Source organism: Leucopleurus acutus, assembly GCF_964270905.1.
Source record: "Leucopleurus acutus genome assembly, chromosome: 4".
Taxonomy (NCBI): domain Eukaryota; kingdom Metazoa; phylum Chordata; class Mammalia; order Artiodactyla; family Delphinidae; genus Leucopleurus; species Leucopleurus acutus.
In genome coordinates this window covers 30,894,822-30,919,233 of record NC_139146.1, presented here as the reverse complement: position 1 = coordinate 30,919,233, position 24,412 = coordinate 30,894,822, and the positions used below count along the sequence as shown (strand labels likewise).

The window sequence follows — 24,412 nt, the reverse complement described above, 5'->3', positions numbered from 1 at the left end:
AATAGAACAGTTTGGTAACTTATAGGGTTTTTTTTGTTTATTTGTTTGTTTTTTCTTTTCCAGTGAGCTGGATGCCCAATTAAACAAGGAATTACAATAAATTGTGATAAGGGTTATGAAAGGGATCATAGAGAGAGCTCTGGGAGCAAATAGAGGGTAACAGAGACAGGCCAGGGGAGACTGAAAGGCTGCCCCAGGGAAATGACTTAATGAATCCAGGTCTCAGTAGACAGGAATAGGATGAGAACATGAGGAGGTGGAGGTGGACAGAGAAGAGTATTCTAAGCTAAGGGAAGCATCATATGTGCTAAATTGGAGAAGGCCCTATGCCCAAAAGAAAAGCCTTCCTATGTGATCTTAAGAAAAGGCAATTTGGTGGGTGGCTCCAAATATGGGTGTCGCTTCTGAAAAGGCTCTGAGGATGCAAATCAAAGATGCTCTGCAGGTGTAAAGTAAGAAGGCAGGTTATTTATAGAAATGGAGATTGGGGGAGAAAGGAAAAATGAAGACACAGACAGGCAATACCAAGAAAGTGAAGCTTCCTGCTATATTGAAAACGGATAACCAACGAGGACCTACTGTAGAGCACAGGGAACTCTGTTCAATGTTATGTGGCAGCCTGGATGGGAGGGGAGTCTGGGGGAGAATGGATATGTGTATAAGTATGGCTGAGTCACTTTGCTGTGCACATGAAACTATCACAACATTGTTAATTGGTTATACTGCAATATAAAATAAAAAAGTTTTAAAAAAATACTCAGAAAAAAAAAGAAAGAATGTGAAATTTCTAAACGAACAGATAAGGTTGTGAATAATAGAGTGGCATGATGGAACCATTCAGTGGTCTGCACCAACACTTACTTTCAAGTGCTGGGATAATAGATAAGAAATGCATTTCTACATTAGTTGGTGGGATTAACACTCCAAAGAGCAGAACATAACCTTCCCGTAGTAACTCCACACATGATTAAAATCAGTCTTTGGCAGGTCATTCTTAATTCTAGAGTTCATCGTAGCTCCTGGCCACAGAGAAAACCCAGCCCAGAGGTTTTTACAGTCCCACAGCATTTCCAGATGACCAGTCTGGAAAGGCTTAGATTGCTTTACCATCCAAAAGCACCTAGTTGGATCACAAGGAAAAAAATCCTATTAAAGTGAATCGCCAATGATGTAATTTACTACATCAATGGCAGAAAAGAAGCATTTTTTTGATTCTATATCTCAAACTTGGTAAATGATGAATGAGTTTCACATACTGAACCCAAAGGCCATGAGAAGAGTGTTTCTAACATGCTGGAAACAAATTATGTGACAGAAGCAGGAAATGTTTAAAAAACACATCAAAAATTATATTCCAATTACAGCATTCTTGGGGATGAATGCTACAGGTCAGATTACATATTATATGTTACAGATTCCTATTTACAATCCCCTGTTTAGACTCACTGAAAATTTATAGAAATGATTTCTGTTTTAACTGAAGCATTTCTCAAACTTAATTTCAGTTGACTAATAAAACTTTTTGATAAAAAAGAAAAATAACCAATCTAGTTGATTTCCATTTCCATGTGGTAAGAAAGCTAACATTTATTGAGAGTTTACTATGTGTGAGTCAGCATGGTAAATGATTTGTGTTAATATAAAAAATAAGAACCGTATTCCTTTGAGATGAATTTAGCTTTTACAAAGAAAAAAAAGTTGCTTTACTATTGCAATATTAAATTTTAAAAATATGTGATTAAAGAAACTATTGGCCTACATTCAAAAATTAAGCTCTAAAAATACATATTCTAAAGATTAAAATTCTCTACATAAATCCACACAGGCGTAGCTCAGACTTGGCATAAATGGTTTTCACTTGGAGAAACTGCTCTCTGTTTAGAAGATTTCCTTTCTTTAAACAGAGGTTGGCAACTATGGTCCGAGGGCCAAATCCAGCTAGCCACCTGTTTTTGTGTGGCCCAAGAGCTAAGAGTGGTTTTCACATTTTTAACGGTTAACAAAATTATAAAAAGAATAATATTTCATGACATTTGAAAACCACATGAAATTAAAATTTCAGTGTCCAGAAATAAAGTTTTATTGGAATAGAGCCACTCTCATACGTATACATATTGTCTGTGGCTGCTGTCATGCTACGATGACAGAGTTGAGTAGTTGTGACAGACGCCATATGGCCCACAAAACCTAAAATATTTATTTTCTGGCCCTTTACAGTAAAAGTTTGCTGACTCCTGCTTTTAAGCAAACACAACAAAGGTAAATAAAATATCTATGTTTATATACCTAGGGTTTTTAATTTTGACTTCAAGAAGTCATAGAGGTATATCACTGGTCCCATTAGTATTAAACATACTCATGTCATGGTGGATTGCAGCATGATACTTAAATCTGACAGATAAATAAAATGGGTTTACAGCAGTGGTTCTCAGTGAGGGATGATTTTGTTCCCCAGTGGACAATTGGCAACCTCTGGAGAGAGTGTTGGTTGTCACAACTAGGAGATGCTACTGGCATCTGCTGGGCAGAGGCCAGGAATGAGGCTAGACCTCTGACAGCTCCCTCAAGAAGGATTATCCAGCCCAAAATGTCAGTAGTGCAGAGGCTGAGAAACCCTGGTCTACAAGAAACTGAGAGTCCACTCTAATTTCTAGACTACCTCTTGAATACAAACACAGTTGCTACTCGGTGACATTCACTTATTCCTACCATTAATTTCTCCCTACCACCCATGCCATATTTATATTAATATTTAAAAGAATGAGGAAGACAAATTTCTCTTTACTTTACGGGTATGTTTTTATGACTAACAACTGTCCATCTGTACCATAATAACTTTCAAAGTAGAGTATTCTTATTCTCAACTACAAGCCTAAATGAATCTTTCTTTGTTTCATCAATTAGCCTGATTTAAATTAAATCTGACTATTCCATTTTTAGTTTCTTAAAAGAGCTTTTTCTTAATTCTTAACATATAGCACAAATGAAATAAAAATTTCCTTCCTATGTCAGAGATGTGTGTGAAGTAAGAATCCAAGCAAAAACTTCGATAGACTGAGGAAAAAAAGACAGGAGGCAGGAAGATGAACAAAAGACCACCGCAATATAAGTGCTAATAATGGTTTAAAGGCCAAAAAAGAAAAAAAAAAAAAAGAGAGAGAATACAAAGGCTGACAAAATATCTGGATCTAGTAGATTTCAAGTTGAAGCAAATTTTCAAGGCTGCATGAGAGGCTCTAATCAACTGACTTTAGCTGATTATCAAACTCTTACATCCCCTCCGAATCCTCTGCAATCTTCTATCCTAAAATCGGGACAAATGGAATCACTTTAGGAACTCTATTTTTATATCTCTGTGCATAAAGGGAGTGTTCCATTTACACATAAATAGTGGTGTGTTTCTTTTTGTCTTGAAAGTCATATTACTAGAAACCCAATTATGCATTTTCTAGAATTTTTGACATAGCATTTTACTTTTAAAATATTTAAATTTGTAGCTAGGAGCTGGTGGAATAACCACCTTTTATACATTAAATATTGAAAAGTTTTCTAATTGTGTAGAATTATCTCTGATCTCCCATTTTCACGTACATGAAATAATATTCTTGCTCATACACATACTCTTTCATATTTCGCAACACTGTACCTTTTCACCTGTATCACCTTTGGGGCCATTCTCTCCAGCATCTCCCTAGGAGGGGAAAAAAGCAATACATGTAAAATATATTGGTGACATTGAGCAAAGAGTACTTTTCATTATTTTAAGTTTCCTTTCATAGGCACTATATATTAAAATCTGTTGTAAATGTTCTACAGAGCTAATGTACTTTACTTGACCAGCTGCCTGCTATCAACTAGTCCAAATAAATGTTATTACAATGAACATGGCTAAATAGTTTTAAACTACTCCACGATAATAACAGAAGGTAATTTCTCTGACTTCTAATAGCTTATTCTGGCCCTAATAGCCTATTCTGGCCACCTTAACTCTTTCTCTTTTCTCTGCTCAAAGAGTCACTCTAACAAAGGCTTTCTTCTGACTCCCTCAATATGCCGTGTGCCTTACCCTTTCTGTCTCCTTCCTTGTCCCACTCCTGCCACCTGGAGTCCTGCCTTCTCCTTTCCCTTCAATCTGTGAATCCTACGCATCTCAAATCTCCAGGCCCTCCAAGTGCATGACCCAGCCCTCAAGACTGCTGCACTGAGCATTGAGTTATCTGGGCCTAAGTGTTTTGCATTTGAGAAATAAATGTTTTATATCTTATTAGAAAATTTTAAAAAATTATAGTAAAATAAATTGGGGAGTTTATGCTTCCTTTCTTATTTTTGAGAGCTCCTATGCCTATTCCCTCACTGATATCTTTCTACCCACAAGCAGTGCTTTAGGAAAAAAGTCATTTGTTTATTATCCATGCTTTGCTTTCTTAAATTCTAAATTCTTTAAGTCTTATAGAATGCTCTAGTGGAAACATCATGAATTCTGGAGCCAGAGAGTTGGAGCCCAGGTCCAGGCCCTACTGGGCAAATGAAATTCTCTTTACATCAAATTTCTCATGTGCAACGTAAGGGCAAGAATATTTTATGGGGTTATAAGAAATAAACAATTACTGTGTCTAAAGCAACTGGGACAGTATCTGACACATCATAAGTTGTTAATGATAATCATTAGCAATAACAATGCATTATTGTTCATACATTCCGTAAGCTGGAATACCCTTCTGTCCAGCTGCGTAAGAGGTCACTCTTCTATCATTTAAAATTTTCCGTAAAATAAGAGAGAAGCTACTGATGATGGTTTCCCTGGGAGAAGGAGGGGTGGCGAAGGAGGGAGAGTTTAACCTTTTCTCTTCACTTTCTTTTCTTGTTTCAAATAAGCATGAGGCTATCCTGCTCAGGCATTCTTTTATGGTGACGGGGACAGCACAGCAGCCTGGGAGCCTGAGCAGTTTTATCTGATGGGTCCCTGGAATGGTGCTGGCACTGCTCTTTTCCCTCCTTAATTTCTACACAAGAGAGTCATCTGATGACTAATTCATTTCAGGTTAATTACCATGAACTGGTTGGAAGCCAAATAAATATACTGATCGTAAGTTATGGGGGATCTTTGATAGGCAGCTCATTAGCACACTTTTAAAAATTGCTTGGAAATCCCTTTATTAAATAACAAAACAGACTTTCTTATTAGGAAAACTGGTTCAGAGTGGCCATGAAGTGAAGGGTTTGACTGAGTTGCCTCTCTGCTCTGCTCTCCTTCCATTTATTTATTTATTTTATTTTATTTTATTTTATTTTATTTTATTTTATTTATTTATTTATTTATTTTTTTGTGGCGATATGCGGGCCTCTCACTGTTGTGGCCTCTCCCATTGCGGAGCACAGGCTCCGGACGCACAGGCTCAGCGGCCATGGCTCACAGGCCCAGCTGCTCCGCGGCATGTGGGATCTTCCCGGACCGGGGCATGAACCCGCGTCCCCTGCATCGGCAGGCGGACTCTCAACCACTGCGCCACCAGGGAAACCCTCTCCTTCCATTTAAATAAATGTCTTTTTATTTTTGTTTTACAAGAATACAGTTGTAAAATACAGCTCAAAAATACAGTTACGTTCATGAAGCTTGCTGGATCTGTAGATGTACTTCTTTGCGGATTAGCGGTGATGATACTGATTTGTCAGAAAGATCGTATCACTTATGAAGGGCATTATGTGGTATCTTGGTAGTTGCCTGCAGAGATGGCATACTTCTCAAACACTGGTAAAGGACATAGCATGAGAACTCCCCCAAAGCAGTAAGGAAGGATGTTTGTCTAAGAGAAATTTAACATATGCACTCTGCTTCTCCTTTTGCTTCTCTTTATGGGTTTTATGGGAATTCTTTTTGGGACAACTATCAGTGTATTTGCTGTAGGTAAACATCTGTATCCCTTTAACCTACTGACCTAAGAAGTAGTAGAGAGAGAGACGGATGCTTAGAAAAGTACTGGAGTGGCATTAGCAAATAGGTAGAACAGAAATTTTGCAGGCCTAGGGATTTTTGAAAGTCATTTAAAAGCCTGACATAGAATGTTTAAATTTGCACCCTTCTCCTCCATTTCTTTAAATCTTTTTTACCCAAACTTCTATACATATATAAGAATTACACTATTTTCTCCTTCCACTAATTAGCAGTTTGAAAAAACAGTGGTCATTATATCTATCCACATCTATATAACTAAGCATACCTTGTCTTATTGTGCTTTGCTTTATTGTACTTCAAAGATACTACTGCATTCTTTACAGATTGAAGATTTGTGGCAGCCAGCATCATTTTTCAATTAAGGCAGGCACGTTGTGTTTTAGACATAATGCTATTGAACACTTAACTGACTACAGTATAGGGTAAACGTAACTTTTATATGCACTGGGAAACTGAAAAATTCGTGTGATTCATTTTATTGCAATATTCACTTTATTGCAGTGATCTGGAATGGAGCCTGCAATATCTCCAAGGTATGCTTGTATACCTGTATCTGTCTATCCAACCACACATAAATACAGTTCAGTTTGGTACCTCTTTGGGGAAAAAAAATAAAAATCAGCAGAATCATTCTCACCTTTTCTCCTCGTTCTCCAGGTTGTCCCTGGGCAAAAGAACGAAGATTGAGTGACATATTAAATTATAAAACACCTAATCAATCAACACTAAACAAAATCAGATATTGAACATACTATTAATAGATAAATTATACATGACATTTTCTATTTTGGCAATATATAGTTGCTATATAAAAACAAAAGGTTAAGACAAGTTTCCTGGAGCACTGAGTATGGATATCAATAGCAAATGTAATTTTAATTCTCTGTTTTCGAGGACTAAAGAAAGATATTTAAGATGACCAGCCAAAATCCGGCTTTTAGGGCACTAAGGAGAAAAATGTTGTGGCAATTCAACGTCTCAAGAGGCTCCTGAGATTATGACACTTTATTCTGCTCAAACTCAGACTCAGTAAGGTGAGTTTATTTACTTACATCCTTCAATGAACTCTTCCATTCAAAGCAGCCCCTGGTGCACGGATTATTTCAGGGGTCAGAGTACCAGTGTAGTTCTCTAATCTGCCTTCCCCTGATGTCACTAAGGCCTGAACTTGGACCCCTTCACAATGTCACGAACTCTCTTCAATCTGTTGTTAACCACTATGTTCCAAGTTAGGTGTACTTTAGGAGGCATTAGTTTTTTTCAGAAAAGATACTCTACTGGGGCAGACTCTAAGTGAGTTTAGGAGAGATGTCTTTACTCAAAATGATGACCATGACAGTACAAGGACTAAAATGCAAAATTGTGTTCTGAAAAGAATCTCATTTTCACTTTACCCAGGAAGGGACAGGGGACGGAGTCAGAGAGTAAATCTAAAGCAAATCACACACATTATGATAATATTCCTCTTAAGAAAAGCTTGAGAAAGTGTTGCAATAAGATCAGACTACTTTAAAAATGATTTTTAAGGTGCTTATTGTGTTTTTTAAAATTATAATTCACTCAAGAAGTCTGTTTGAAGGCAACACTCTTTTCACTCCCTGAAACTCCGCCTGACCCTTTGGCTTTCTGAATTTCTGGTTACCTTTCACTGCTCAGCAGCCATCCTGATGGTCGCTAGGCAACAGAAGAATAGTACTTCTGTTGTACATACATTGAGCATTAACTCCTATCATTTGGCTTTTTAGCATGGAGCAAGAGAGGGAAGAAGACAGGAAAATGGCTGTCGTCCCAGAAGGAATATTTTCTTTCCTCTCCTGCAGGACAAAAGACAGGTCTATAAATTTTAGGTCTGTCCTAGGCTCCTGTCAATAGCAACGTGATCTGTAAAATCAGCTGACAAGCATCTGTGGCAATGGATACACACAGCACAATGGATACCAGCACAGCTGATGGGATTAGACATTAGTTTTGTACTTCAAGGGATGGTCACTCATCAAAGGACTTGGGATTTGTCTGCCTATTTGGTTTAAACTAAACTGTCACCAATCTTTTTATATTTAAGATTAATTTGTTCTTCAAAAACAAAGGAAATTTTGAACCCCCAAAAAGACTCGATTACATTTTTTCCCTACTTAGTAATTCAGATTACATCCATTTTTAAATTTCAAACATGCCACATTTTTATTATGCTCTTCATCTGATTAACTGGTTAGGTTGTGTAAGCCTTAGAGGTGGCCAAATCTTGAGGAAAAGTCACAGTGGCACTGTGAACATCTTTAGTACATCTTGTAAAAATTATGCAAATGTTGGCAGTATGGACGTGGCCTATGTTGTAATATGTTCATTAAGTGGTAGAATGACAAACTCACATTTGAAACACAGGCTTTCTCATGTTATTTAAGTATCCCAGAAATAAAAACTTAGACATATCGTACACTGTTTCTCTGCATTTTTAATGCTAATCACAAACATCGCTTATTCTTTAGTCACAAAGTTTTATACTATAGTGTATTATATTATTGACAAAAAATTCCATCCAAGTAAAACCAGTGGGCTATAAAAAAAGTGTAACAGCTTACAATCTCATGAAAACTCATGCCTCAAGTGATTCTGCTTGGTTTTCTTTGTACTAACCTTTGGCCCTGGTATTCCATTCTGCCCTACTGCTCCAGGCAACCCGGGTTCACCCTCAAAATATAAAATAGATACTACTAAATAAAACAGACAAAATCAACACATTATGTAGCTCATTAGAGGATATAACCATCCAATAATGCTCAAGAAGTACATAGTATGTTAGACTAGTTACACAAGTTAGCTTGTTTGGTCCAAAATTCTATGTGTTAGGGACCGAGGATACAAGAGGACTAATTTCCTTGTGTTGAGTCTTTTCTCCACTGAGAAAGTGAAAGCAAATTACCAATGGAAATGAATATCTAGCATGATGCTAGGTACATATAGCTAGGTATATGCTAGGTACAATATTTGTTGAATGAGTAAAAGACATCTGAAAATTTAAGACTTTCTTGATGGAGAACTTTCAAGTGCTTCATCAGCTCAGGAAAATAGAGACTAAATCATTCTATTTATTAGACTTAAGCAAATGAGCATCTCCAAAACTAAATCTTGAAGAATATACACACCTTTGAACATCTACTTGACTCATTTAGACATATTTGACACAAAAGTAAAAATGGCTTTGATTTCTCTTTCCGGTTTCACTGTAAATATAATTAAAATAAACATTAGGAGTTGTGGTTTTCATTGTCATATTGAGTGATAGGCATTTGAGAAAAAGATGATGGCTATTAGCTAGAAGGATTTTCCATTTCAGAAAGATGATGATGTATATCAATCTTTCTAGACTCTGAACCAGCAATTGTTTTCCAAAGCGGAAGTCTCTTGCGCTCAGAAGCAAAGGAAAGATATTCTGCATGACGACTGTAGTTAACAATACTGTATGGTATATTTGAAAGTTGTTAAGAGAGTAGATCTTAAAAGTTCTTATCACAAGGAAAAAAAAAAGTGTAACTATGTGAGATGATGGATGTTAACCAAACTTATTGTGGTAATCATTTCACAGTATATACATGTATCAAACCATTATGTTGTACACCTAAAACTAATTCAATGTCATGTGTCCAATGTATCTCAGTAAAACTGGGAGAAGAAAGAAAGTGTAGCTTTTAATACTTCCGTGTAGCTCAAATGTAGAGCAACTAGAATTTCATTTTCATTTAAAAACATTCCCAAAGCCATTTATTATGTGCTTCAACTTCTCGGCAAGTTTCTTTCCCCTGAGGGTTAAAAAGTTGCTGCTTAGCGGCTTCCCTGGTGGCGTAGTGGTTGAGGGTCCGCCTGCCGATGCGGGGGGCGCGGGTTCGTGCCCCGGTCCAAGAGGATCCCGCGTGCCGCTGAGCGGCTGGGTCCGTGGGCCGTGGCCACTGGGCCTGCACGTCCGGAGCCTGTGCTCCGCGGCGGGAGGGGCCACGGCAGTGAGAGGCCCGCGTACCGCAAAAAAAAAAAAAAAAAAAAAAGTTGCTACTTAGTTGATTAAAAAAAATTGACTTTATTTTTTAGAGCAGTTTTAGGCTAACGGCAAACCAAGTTGATTTTTTAAGAATGTTTTCTAGGTGGTCTGGAGGGCAGAAATTGTGCCATTTTAGTATTTGTGCTCTCACCTTCAAGAACACTTACATTAGTAAAACAGCAACATTTCTTAAGTTCCAGTAGCTTTATATTCATTAACTCACTTAATTCTCACAAATCTCTATAAGGTAAGTACTATCTTTATCTATATTTAATAGATGGAGAAACTAAGGCACAGAGAGGTAAAGTAATTTTTCCAGATTTACACAACTCTGCCTTAAGAGGTTGTGTTTTTGGTACAATGATGCATTGCTGAATGAATGAATGCATCTCGAAACTGGGAGAGTTGATGAAGAATATTTCTATCCTTATTATCATTTGGTTTATACTCCCCATTTATAAATGACCTTCCAGAATGTATACAGACCTGAATTAAATGTAACTTCTATAAAGATGATTTTTGTTCACCTACCAGATAAACTAAGCAATGTGAAGTTAATAGTGTCTTTCTAGAAGAGCAAAAAATGTTTTTCTCTTATACTGGATTATTGTAATTGTTAAAGTCTTAACTCATGGAAGAAATTCTGCTTCCTATATAAAGTTACACTATAATCATTTGCTCTTTCCTCGATAAAATAGCAAAAATGTTGGCTTACAATAACGATGGCTATTATAAGAAAATTTTGATAAGCCATTTGTACATAACCCAGGGTAAGAACTCCAATGGAAATTGAATACACCCTGAAAGAGGACTGTCATTTACTATGCAACCAGAAAAAGAGTTATCGAGTCTGCTTTCTTCAAAAAACTTACACCAGGAGGCACTAATATCGTAACTCATGGTTTAATGCAAACGAGATGCTGCCAGGGAACAATACAAACTTTGTTTAGACTTTCAAAGAATAACTATGGTAGCCAGAATTACTTTTCTTAAAAAATGGTTGAGCCCCTGGAACCAGACAAAATACATGCTGAGATTTTGAAGCAAGGAAGACAAATGTTGCTTAGGTATCTGCACAACATCCTTCTTAAAATATGAACATCGAGGGACTAAAACTTGATCCTTTTTTTCCCTTTGATTTTATATTTTGTTAAAATAATCTTTTAATGTAAAAGAAAACAAAAAATTGCACCCATAATCCCATCACTCTTTCATAACTGTTTTCATTTTGTCCTGTTTCCTTCTAGTCATTTAAATTTATGCTTACATATTTCAAGCAATTGTAAGCTTATTACATAGTTTGACGTTCCGATTTTTTATTATTTTATACCACATGTTTGTTTTTACACAGTATTTGTGATTGTCTTGTGAATAGTTTATCATCTATCAAAGTCAGGTGTGATCATTTGTTTAAGCTGTCCCAAATTGCTGAATACTTAGGTTGTTTCCAATTTTTGCTGTTAAAGGGAAATTAAAATAAACATCTATGTAAATATTTCTAAGTTGCTTTCCAAAAGGGATCTGAGATTTATCTGCTTTTCTAGGCACCCACTCTGTTACTTTTTCACAACTTCATCAACATTGGATATCACAATTTTAATTACTTTTGTGGCTATTTTGTTTTTTTAAATTTATTTATTTTTGGCTGCATTGGGTCTTCGTTGCTGCGCGCGGGCTGTCTCTAGTTGCGGTGAGCGGGGGCTACTCTTTGTTGCGGTGCGCGGGGGCTACTCTTTGTTGCGGTGCGCGGGCTTCTCATTGCGGTGGCTTCTCGTTGCAGTGGCTTTGCTTGTTGCGGAGCATGGGCTCTAGGCGCGCAGGCTCAGTAGTTGTGGTACATGGGCTTAGTAGTTGTGGTACTTCCACAGGGAAGTGTCTGTGGCCATTTTAATAAGCACAAATGAGAATTTACTGGGGCCGTTTTACGTTTATCACTTGTAAGGTTAAATAGGTATGTAGCGAGATTTTAAAGCTAAAAAGTGGGGCTTCCCTAGTGGCGCAGTGGTTGAGAGTCCGCCTGCCGATGCAGGGGACACGGGTTCGTGCCCCGGTCCGGGAAGATCCCACGTGCCGCGGAGCGGCTGGGCCCGTGAGCCATGGCCGCTGAGCCTGCGCGTCCGGAGCCTGTGCTCCGCAATGGGAGACCACAACAGTGAGAGGCCCGCGTACCACCCCCTCCCACACACACACAAAAAGCTAAAAAGTGAATAAGGCTGTTTCCTGAACGAATCAAGGGACAATAAAAAGGAAAAATGGCTCGTAGCATTTTACCTTTGTAAAAAGTTATAACAAGAGAAATATATTCAAACTCACATTAGGAGGTTATGGAACATTCTGTTATTATTCAAATTTAGTTTCCCAGGTTTGTTAAAGGAACGTTACAGATGAAACGTTGTACAACTTTGAGTACCAAGACCAAGCAGTGGGATTCTGGAAGGCATTAATTCATTCAACTAACATTTAGTGAAAATTTACTATATGTTTTACTCTGAGCAGAGTGTTGCATGAGATATAAAGATGAAATAGACATGACAGGTACCTGTGCCCAGAGAGCTTGTCTTTGAGTGAGAAAAGAGATATCTACATAAACAACTTAAGAGGACATCTAATTGAGATGGAACTTTTTTCTTTGAGCAAAGTTTTCTTGCACTTCATAAAGAGCATAATAAATAGAAATCAAAGGGAAGTCTTAATGAAGAATGAAGCATATGTCATATTAATATCTTCTGCTATATGAGGACAAAATATCATGAGGCCTCTTCAAATAAAGTTACAATGATATTACTTTACTACGTAATATAGTAAAAAAGTACATATACAGAGAAATATATCAGAGAAGTATAGACCAAAAAATGGGAATTGGGTTTTGTGCGTGTGAGAACTAGTCTCATGTTTACCGGATAATCTATCCATCTAGTTCTGAATGCATCTCATATTCACAACTACTAAGGACATTCCAAAGATAGCAATGAAGCAAAAGAGCAGCTAACATCTTAACTACGGGTAGATTGATAGAGTTTCCTCTCTTACGCTTTAAATTCTAGGGCTATTCCTAGTGTATTTAAGCTAAAAATGAGTTGAACTGACTTTTAAGAAGGATAACGCTGCTTACTTTCTTTCTTTCTTTCTTTTTTTTTTAAACCAAACGCTCTTTAGAACTCTAATGTAAAACATCACCCAAGGCTTTTACAGTTAGTTTAGTTACTGCTATTCAGGGGCAACTTGAAAGAATACTTAACAATAGAAAGGAATGTCATTTTCCTACAAAATTGAGTGCTAAAGAGAAACAGGCCATTTAGCAGTAATACTGCTCCCTGTCACTTCAATCACAAAGGGTTACACCTTTAAATTTTTAGCGTAGTATAATTTTACATTCACCTTGTCAATATAGATTTGTTTCCTTTAAGCACTCCATTTTCAGGAAGAACTCATCTAAACAGAAGAACTACAATTGTCCCCCCTTATCCTCTGTTTTGCTTTCCTTGGTTTCAGTTACCCGTGGTCAATCAAGGTCTGAAAATATCAATGGAAAATTACAGAAACAAACAATTCATAAGTTCTAAACTGTGTGCTGTTTTAAGTAGCGTGATGAAATCCGGTGCATTCTGCTGCATCCCACCCAGGACATGAATCAGCCCTTTGTCCAGCATATCCTGCCCGTTAGTCCTTTAGTAGCCACTAAGTTATTTGATCGACGGTCGTGGTATCACAGTGCTTGTGTTTATGTAATTCTTATTTTATTTAATAATGGCCCCAAATATGGGCAATTCAGACATTCTCTTACTGTCCCTAATTTCTAAATTAAACTTCATCATAAGTATGTACATATAGGAAAAAGCATAGTATATATAGGGCTTTGTACCCTCCTCGGTTTCAGGCATCCACTGGGGGTCTTAGAACGTATTCCCTGCGGATGGGGCTGGGGACTACTGTACAAGGAACATGAAACAGCAGCAGATGAAATGAATGATATTGAACATAACATGGTATCAGTCTTAAGGGTGTTCTCCTACCACTGGAGTTGGTGGGGTTGGTGCCTGTGTGTAATAAAATAAAGACTAAAAACGGGCAGCATTGGTCATTGATACCTCTCTACAGCATTGGGCGGACTGGGCCTTTCTTCCTGACAGTGACAGCGTATAGAAGGATCTCAGTGGCCTAAGTGGTGAGCAGGACCAGCTGCCAGTCATTTCTCTCCTGCAGGTAGTCCTGGCGGGGAGTCGGGTGACCCTGTACGAGGCTTCAGAGCCTCAGAGGCTTCGGTAGCTATTGGGTAGATAACCCTTGGTAGAGGAAGATTCTCTGAAGGCAGTGAGGGGCCCACAGGGACTTCCAGTTAGAACTATCTGGGGAAGAGTCAGGAAAATGGAGTTTCTGCTCTCCATTCATATTTATTTTCTCTCTAGTTCAGTTTAGTTTAGTCTTCCACCCTAGTCCCCTAATGCCAGTGAGGATGAATAGAAACTTGGACGAAGGTAGGAGGTAGAAAATGACCAACATATTTTACCTTGAAATTTCTAGAAATGTAGCATTTTACCACACAAAACTATAAAACAAGAATCCTTGCCCCAAACCCCAAGTGTTATTAATGCTCTAAATAAATCCTTTGTCTTTTTGTACTCCAGCCCACTTCCATGAACTCCCAGGGGTACACACCCCTAGTTTAAGAAATTTGACTTAAGGGAGATCCAGTTTACTCTAATAATATTACAGTTTAGCTCCATCTTTTTACATAAGTTTGTGCGGGTTGACCCACTGAACTAATGCATCAGTTTTTTTCTATATATGTTGTCTCTCTCTCTATATATATATGTAAAATCTAAAACACAACCCACTTGTATATTGGAGATTGTCAATCACTGCATCCAACAAGAAGCAAATCTTTAATGATGTTATAGTTCAATACATTTAGAACTGTACAACCTGGCATTAAATAGCACAAAGTAGAAGGACAAGTTGGAATCAAACATCAAAAATGAAGCCACACAGCCATAATGAAATCAGAGTAGTCCGTATTAGATTTTTATGCTAGCTAAACCATAATTGGGTAATTTATTTGTTGTTGTTGTTTACAGATGTCTAGCACCAATGTATTTAGAATTTCAATGGAAAAATGTTCTCAATCCCACATTATTGGATCCCATTTGCTCCCTAGGCAATTGTCCCACTTCTCTCTGACCGCCCCCCACCCTGTTTCCCTGCCATAAAGACTGTGGTATGGGATGAACCTTGAAAATGAGCAGAGTTTAAACCCGTGTTGTCCAATATGGTACCACTAGCACTGGAAATAAGGCTAGTTTTTGAGATGTGATGTAAGCATAAAATACGATTTTGAAGACTCAGTTGTAAAAAAAAAAAAATGTAAAATATCTCATTAATAATGTGAATACTATTAACCTTAAAATATTAATTTATATGACATTGAAATGGTAGTTTTAGATATATTCAGTTAAATAAAACATATTAGTAAAATTAGTATTACCTGCTTTTTAAACACCTAAAAAATGTGGTTACTAGAAAATTCACATTTACATATGTGACTTGTATTTGGAGTTGCTTTATGTTTCTATCAAACAGCATTAGTTTAAACCATAAAATTATGTAATTATTAGAAGACACGATGAACCAGAAACCTTTAAAAGCAGGGAAGGAGCACATCAGTATTCAATCAAGTCAACGTACGGCGAGACTTCAGAATGGAGACGCCATTGTGGAGTTAAAATCCACCACTGGACTCTGCAAGGAAGGTAGTGTGTGTGGGGTTGAGAGCGGAGGACTGCTGTGGAGCAGAGGCTGCTGAGGGGCCAGGGGAGCCACAGTTGGTGCGGGGGGTAGAGGCTGCCCCTAGGGACCTCCTAACCCACCCCCATGCCACCCACCGGCCTCCAACATTCTCCTAACAACAAGTCAACTTATAATTCCTTCACTCAGTTCTCTCCAAGGCTATCCCATCGCACTCGGAATAAGGGCCCCTGCAAGGTCTGGCCCTTGCTTCTCTGACCTCACCTTCTGCCACTCCAGCCACATTGAACTCTTTGTTTCAAGATGCTAGGCAGCAGTTGGCCCACGGCCTTTGCATTTGGGCTTCTCTCCCGTGGACCACCTTCCCTCTGATATCCAGGGATTTACTCTCTCATCTTCTCAGCCTTGGAGCAACTGTCCCCTTATTACAGGGGTTGCCTGGAATACCCACCACCACACACCACCACTCCCTATGCCCACCCATTATCTTACTTTGCTTTCTCCACTGCACTAATTTCCACCTAAGGGAGAATTTTTTGGGTCCTCTTCCGTCACCCCCATCAGGATTGCCAGATTTGGCAAACAAAAATACAAGACACCCAGCTAAAATTTAATTTCGGATAAACAACAAATAATTTTTAATTAAGTGTATCCCAAACATTGAATGGACGTATCACATGAAAAATGATGGGTTGTTTATCTGAAATTCAAATTTGATTGAGCCTTCTGTATTTTACTTGGCGACCGGATTTCCCACCCGCTCTCCACCACCAGAATACGAACTTTCCACACTGCCTAGAAACTGTACCTTAACACATAATAATTGTTCAGTACATCCATGTTGGAGGAATGGATGAACACAGGAGACGCGAATACATTAAGCCTATATGAAAATGTGAAGCCCTTACAGGCCTAGTAAGAGGTGAAGACAGCAAGACTTTTCTGCTGGGAAACTGGAAAAGACCTATAAATCTGGTGGCAAGAGGTGGCTCTTTGTCTGGACTATGGCGAAAGACAGCGGTGAGAAAAGAGACAGGGACCCAGGAAAAAGATGGGAGAGATGTTAACCCAGCAGTGACATGTCCATGTCCCGCAGGTCAGTCTGAAACAGAATTGAAAAGTAGAGGACTAGCCTGGGGTCAGTGAAGAGCGGGAGTTAGTGGAGGGGAGGAGTCCCGTAAAGGGCAGGATGCCGGGAATAAGCAGAACTTTCATTGTTGCCAAGGAAAAGCCCTGAGCCCCCCCAGGACTCTGTCAGGGCAAGAGTGGTCGCCTAGAGGACTGAAGGCTCCAACAGTTGTGCCTCTGGGTACAGAGACCAGGCCATTAGAAATATTTCTATCTATTCGGTTATCTCCCCTCTTGCATCTGCTCCTTCCCTCGCCCCATGTGTCTCAGTGAAGGGCACGTAGTAGCTGGGGCAATGCTGGTTGTATAAATTATCACGTCATCTCAACTTTCCCAGAAAACTTACATGTGTCATCATTTACCTCATGAACTCATTCTAACAAAATTCTAACAAAATGCTTCTCCTTAAGCAGAAGCACTCACAAAATAGGGCAATATATATATATATATATATATATATATATATATTTTTTTTTTTTTTTCTCTTTTTTTGGCTGCACTGCGTGGTACGCAGGATCTTAGTTCCCCGACCAGGGACTGAACCCATGCCCCGTGCAGAGTCTTAATCACTGGACTGCCAGGGAAGTCCCAAGGGCAATATTTTAGTTGAAAGGAACCAAGCCAGCCATTCTTAATAGATGAAGAAACACATTCAGAAAGGGGAAGTACCTTTTCCAGAAGCAAAGAGCTGCAAAGAGGCATATGTGACATTAGAACCCAGGTCTTCCGATTCCCCATCTTGTGTTTCCTCTATCTGAGTAACTTGTGTCTAAAGAACTCATTCAGATTTATTATGTTTCTTTTGTCTTTAATTTTTGCAAAAAATGAGAAAGCTGCTTCAGGAAGCCTCCAGTCTAATCCCACGTTTTCTACTTCTGGTCCTGGGACACAGAGCTAATTGCTTGAGCTTCTGTGGGGCTCAGCTTTTATTCTATGCAGTGTGTGGAGGGAGATTAAATGCTTACCCTCTCCCAGATCTAAAGGATTAAACTTTATTTTATTATTATTATTAGTTGTTGTTGGACTAAACATGTCAGTGGTGGCATGAAGAAAGATTCATCAGACATCTGATTAAACTTGCCTCAAGTCCCGATTTCACCAGCTATGGAAGCCTAGGATTTGCTTTCCCACTACTCTGCTTGAGTTCTTACATCTGTATGTGTCATCTCTGTTTTGCCCCAGACCAATTCAGATGGGTCAGTTGGTTCTTCACCAGTTGCCTCAAGAAATTCACTCTCCTCAGGTCTTTTTTTTTTTTTTTTTGACATGACTCATTTTATTTTATTTATTTATTTATTAAAAAAAATTTTAACATCTTTATTGGAGTATAATTGCTTTACAATGGTGTGTTAGTTTCTGCTGTATAAAAAAGTGAATCAGTTATACATATACGTATGTCCCCATATTTCCTCCCTCTTGTGTCTCCCTCCCTCCCACCCTCCCTATCCCACCCCTCTAGGTGGTCACAAAGCACCGAGCTGATCTCCCTGTGCTATGCGGCTGCTTCCCGCTAGCTATCTACCTTACGTTTGGTAGTGTATATATATGTCCATGCCACTCTCTCACTTCGTCCCAGCTTACCCTTCCCCCTCCCCGTGTCCTCAAGTCCATTCTCTAGTAGGTCTGCGTCTCCTCAGGTCTTTTGGGAGCTCAGGACTGAATACCTGGGGTTCCTGAAAGGTGTCCCATCACAGAGCACTCAGACTTTCCTCATCTCTCTGCCTTCTCCTCTCTCCCCCTTCCACCTCACCTTCCTCCTTCCTTCCCTCCTTCCTCAACCATCCTGGGAATTCCGCTTCACCCTCTCTTATGTGGAGCAATTCAGTAGTTTTTAGCTCCTACTTGCGTACTCAATGCCTAATGCTTCTTCTGTTCCTTTCCCGGAGGCAGAGGCTTTGTTACTTGGTGAAAGAGAAACAGAAAATTCTTTGAGCTTTCTGTTGAGTTGGTTGTGCACCAAAGAACCGGCATCCCTGTAGGGGAGTTTTGTCTCGTTTATCCAGTCAGCAAAGTCCCTCCCTAAAATTAAAATCTCTTTGTCCACCTTGGTAATATGAATAATAGTAGAAAAGTAGACCCTTCTATCAGCCAGAAACTTAATGAAAATATTCTATTTCAGATAATTTACTGAAATGGGTCCTAAACTGATTAAAGTAATACCTAAACTAAACCTAATAACCAAACCTTCATTATGCTTTTAAAAAAAGTACAAATGTCTAAAATAAGAAAACATGATAGTTGTATCAATAGTGCTATAGTATGGACTATTTCAGAAATAAGTTTGTGGTTAACACTTTTATTCGCGTTTTTTGTACGGCTAACGTAGACAGAAATGTACAAGATATAATTTGAACAAAGAAATTCAAATGCAAAGAGATAGCTAAGAATTTAGGGGTCACAGAAAATAGCTAAGTTGAGTTTATCTGGATGAAATTTACAGGGGAGAAGAATGATCTGCCTTGAGCACACCCCTAAAATGTGAAGGTCTAGGGAGAAGTACACATGGGTGACCCCCCATCTCAACCCTCCCTGCTAATGTCTTCCCTTCTCTTCCCAACCCCAGTTCTCTTATTCATCAAGAAGGGACTTTGGGGTTGTGTGTGGACACCACGGCCTGCAAGCTCTGCCCAAAGCTCCCCACCAATAGCTGCTCTAGGCCCCTCACAGGTGTACAGGCGCACACGCCAGCTGTGTGGTTCACCCTTGGGAAAATGGACCTGGGGAAGAGGCCACTACGGGCAATGGAAGCAGACTCAGCACAATAGAAGCAGGAATTCTTGAGTCCTGGGTACCTGGGCTATGATCTAGAAGCAGGGATCTGGGCTTTGAGTGGGCATGTCTCCTTGGCCCTGTGGACTTTTCACCCCGTGGGGACGGACCCAACATAAGAGGGACAAAGGAGGGTGAAGAGAAACACTGCCTGGGTCTAAGGGAAACACTGTGCAGTATTCCCGTTTAAATAACTTACAAAAGGTGCAAAAGTCACCAAAAACCAGCCTGGGAACATGATGTCAGTGTGGGGTGGGGGTCTCTTTTACGTGTATCAGAGACATTGTTCTCTGCGTGTACTCTTATGGAAAAGAAAGATTAAGAATAATGACATGTTTTAGGAAGACAAAATATCAAAATGGATGAAGGGAGTATGTGACCTGGAAGAGGTTGTTAGGACTGGGATAAGTCAGATACAACACACTTTGTTCAGCTCTCGTGTCTTACACGAATCTCTTCTAAATTAGATAATTAGTGTTTATTGCAACTTTGTGCATGACTAGGGCTGCTAGAAAAGGAACTGCAGTAGCAATAGCTAATCAGCATCTGATATTCCCCTAGTGCAGGAATGAGGAAGAGGCGGGGACTTCTGTGTATCCAATGACAAAGAAACTCAAAAGTGGTGTTGGATGTTTGGGGAAAGACTCTCATTCACTCTCTGGATGTAGATAGGAAAGAATGAAGCCCTAGGCATGATTGGCAGCCACCTTCCAACCAAGAGGAGAGCAGGAATTAGAGTGAAGGCAGCAACGTGAAAGAAAGAGTGACAAGATGGAAGAAATGGGTTTTTAGTGATGAGGTTTAGGTGCCAGGACAAAGCAACGCTGAAGCCTGCATGAGTGCTGGACCTTCAAGTTACATGACCAATAAATACCTTTATTTTAAAAACTAGTTCTGTTAAGTATTCTATGACTTGCAACATAATGTGCCCTTGATAATATACCCTTTTTTAAAGTTTAAAAACCCAGGTAATTTCTTCTTTCCTAAAGTATAGCTCCTAATAATAAATCTATGTATAGTCTGAATGCTAAATTATTCTTTTCACTTGGAAGAGATGTACCTAATTATTCATAGAAATGGTAAGTGGTTATCTTAACGGAAAAAACTCTAAAGATCAGCGAAAAGTAGTAGAAAGAGATAATAGTTCTTACTAACATTCACTTATACACCCAGGAAGTTTCTGAGTCATGGAGTTCTTAATGCCCCCAATTCAAAGTGGAAAATAGTCTGCTCTTATTTAATAATGTTTTAAAACAAACAGTGAACATTCTATACTTCCTTCATTTTGTCCGATTAAATTTTGAGATGAAAAAACAGACAAAAAAAAACCAACTTTGAGGTGAACATGACAATCTTCATTTGACAAATGAAGAAACTAAAGCTCAGAGGAGGGAAGTAACTTGTCCAAGATCATACATATACTGAACAGCAAAGATGGAATTTTCTGAATTTAAAATCCACACCCTTAACAGCTGGAGCCAACAAACTGGCTTTGAAGTTGAACTCTACCACAAACACCTCAGTGACCCTGGGAAAGATATCCTTTCTGCGCCTTGGTTTCCTCATTAATAAAATGGAGATAATAATAGTATTCACTTCATAGAATTGCTGTGAGGAATAAGTGAGGTAAACTCAGGACAGTGCCCGGCAGTTAGTAAGTGCTACATACATGTCAGTATTACATACTGCATTCTTCTACTCTCTGCATTGGGCAGAGAAGACAGAGAAGAAGATCCTGAAAGAAATTCAATTTCTCCTAAATTAACCCCACTGATGCTGTTTCATAATTGGGTAACGGTTCCTATGCCCTTGGCAATGTGGCCTAGTATCAAGGAGATGGAATTGGGTAAATCTTAAGCTGTTATGATTGTCACAATAAGTTATTCCATTGCAGCCTTATTTTTAATGCAAATTTCAAAATCAAGAATGTCATTCAGAGATCAGATCTAATGATACAAGAACAGGCTCTGTGATTTATACTGACTTACTATTTTAGTGGTAAGAAACTTGGAAAAAAAGTAGTCCAAGATGAATACAAAAACCCTAAAGTGGTTAATAATATGGTGTTTTAGGAACAAAATTCTAAGACCAAGGTTGTCTAACTTGAACTGTAAGTACTGCAACATAGTGATATTTTCTCTTCCCTTTACCAACTGCTGTTCACTGTTTGAGTTGCACCTAAAGTCGCCTATTCAGGGAAGCACTACTTGACCCTTTTGCACCAAGCCAGGCTGTCCTGTGCTCCTCCGCTGTAGTACTTAACAGCATTGTCATTTAACAGATCTTTAGTATAACTTCATATAATGTCCTTATTCACCATAGGCTGAAATTCCATGAGGCAGAGACAGCATTAATGTCCGTGCTCAGACGCTGCCTTGTACTTAGTAGTAAAGGCTGAAAAAGCTTTGTTGAATGGAAGATTGAAGGAATTGGTAAATAAATCAGTGAAAATGTTTAAGGTAAGTTTTTTTAAAAAAATCACCAGATTATATATGCAGTTTAATCAGATCTGGTAAATAATATTTTGGTGATCTCATCTATAAAATATAGTGTCTTTTCAACTAAAATGGAAAATAAGTGGACTTGATGATGTCATAATTCATTCAAACACATTTCCCTTGTTGTTGCTTTGTTTTGCAACAGTCTGTGATCAGCTTTCCTTCCTCTCACACCCCTTCCCCCACCAATACCATTTCCTCAACTATTTAGTCTTCCCTCTCCCAATATTACCCTTTAGCAGAATGATAACTAGTATTAACTTTTATAGTAACATGCCTAAATGAAGTCAGGGGGAAAGTGTTTTTTTTAAAAAAAATTACTATAATTGCTTTATTTCAAGCCAGCATTACAGTACTTCTTTCAACCAACTTTTTATCCCCTTGTAAAAGAACTTAAAATTAATTATATAAAGAATAGAAATAGCTTTTGTTTCACTTAACAAGTAAAATTGAGTGAAAATTCCCTTTAAGAGTAAGCTCGCATATAAAAATGCCCGAGAATATATGTATAGAACTCAGGGATGATGTGATTTTACTATATGAAAGATCCTGTATGTGAATTGCCAACAGGCACATGAAAAGATGCTCAACATCACCAATCATCAGGGAAATGCAAATCAAAACCACAATGAGATATCGCATCACACCTGTCAGAATGGCCATCTTCAAAAAAGACACGAGATAACAAAAGCTCATGAGGATGTGGAGAAAAGAGAACACTTGTGCACTGTTGGTGGGACTGTAAATTGGTGCATCCACCATGGAAAACAGTACGGAGGATCCTCAAAGAATTAAAAATAGAACTACCACATGATTCAGCAATTTCACTGCAGGGAATATATACAAAGGAAATGAAAACACTAAATTAAAAAGACACCTGCACCCCATGTTCACAGCAACATTACTTCAATAGCCAAAACATGGAAACAACCCTAGTGTCCATCCACAGATGAATGGATAAAGAAGTTATGGTGTATATACATACACAATGGAATATTGTTCAGCCATAATAAATGAGGAAATACTGCCATTTGTGACAACGTGGATGGACCTTTAGGGCATTATGTTAAGTGAAATAAGTCAGACAGAGAAAGACAAAAATACTTTATGATCTCAACTCTATTTGGAATCTAAAAAAACAAACAAACACAAACAACAAAAAAACAAACTCACAGAAAAAGATCAGATTTGTAGTTCCCAGAGGTTGGGGCTTGGAGGTTTTGGGTAGAGTAGGAATTGACAGAAGGTGACCACTTCAGGAAGGTGACCTTCCCCAAAGGTACAAACTTCGGATTATAAGATGCTAAAGATGTAATGTACAACATGATAACTATAGTTACCATTGTTATATGATGTATACGAAAGTTAAGAGAGTAATCCTAAGAGTTCTCATTATAAGGAGAAACTTTTTTCTTTCTCTTCCATTTCTTTTTATTGTTATCTATATGAGATGGTGAATGTTAACTAAACTTATTGTGGTAGTCATATCACTATATGTGTAAGTCAAACCTTTATGCTATATACCTAAAAATCATACAGTGATATATGCCAATTATATTTCAATAAAACTGGAAAAAAGAGAAATATCCTGTAATAGGAAAGTGATGATGTTTCTTCAAGAAGATAGAAAGCATCCTATTATCATAGTTACCAGAGAAAACACAGTCATGTATTCTTAGAATTCTAATGCACATAGTCACTAACTTCAAAAGGCAGAAAAATTAATAAAAATAATTTAACTCTCAACTTTAATCTGCAAAGTATTAAATTGCTGTAAGACAATTTCCCTAAACTATTAATTAATCTGGAATCAAACATCAATCCCTTCATTTACTCGCTATATCTTTTCTTAAAGTCTAAAATTGGAAAGTTATAAATATATTGGGTAATAGATCACTGGGTAAATTTATGCTACCTAGTCAGGATAAAATCAGAACTACAACATACTTAAATCCTTCAGGAATTTAATTCAAACATTTTAATGATAAAGTCAAAGGTAGCAAAAGAAAAGAGTTCATTTAGTGGTTACAGAAAGTGAATAAGGGATAAAAAATATTGAGTTCATTGTATATAGCTCACTGTATAGACTTGAATCAACGGCTTGACCTTTGGAAGTCTGAGAGCTTCCATTTATCTGTTCTCTAAATATACTTACAATAAAAATGCCATTAGAAGTATGCTGTGAGGATTAATGTCAGTGGAGAACTGTGAGACTCATGGATAAGAGATGAAAAGGAACTCTTAATACCATAGCTATAAACTAATTAAATTTTAATGTTAGTTAAAAATCAT

At 38.2% G+C, this 24,412-nt stretch overlaps 1 protein-coding gene across 3 annotated transcripts in view; it reads right to left on the bottom strand.

The window, feature by feature from the left end:
* COL25A1 (collagen type XXV alpha 1 chain) overlaps positions 1 to 24,412 on the bottom strand; it is a gene marked incomplete at its 3' end in the record, with an annotated part of 463,727 nt that overhangs the window by 72,895 nt on the left and 366,420 nt on the right. For 2 of the 3 annotated variants that reach the window (XM_082837696.1, XM_082837698.1), the window contains exons 13-15: positions 8,588 to 8,641; positions 6,591 to 6,617; positions 3,647 to 3,691 (exon numbers count right to left, since the gene is read on the bottom strand). In XM_082837696.1, the coding sequence (XP_082693822.1) occupies positions 3,647 to 3,691; positions 6,591 to 6,617; positions 8,588 to 8,641 (126 nt within the window). The remainder of the gene's footprint in view (positions 1 to 3,646; positions 3,692 to 6,590; positions 6,618 to 8,587; positions 8,642 to 24,412) is intronic. The other variant, XM_082837697.1, reaches the window with a different exon arrangement.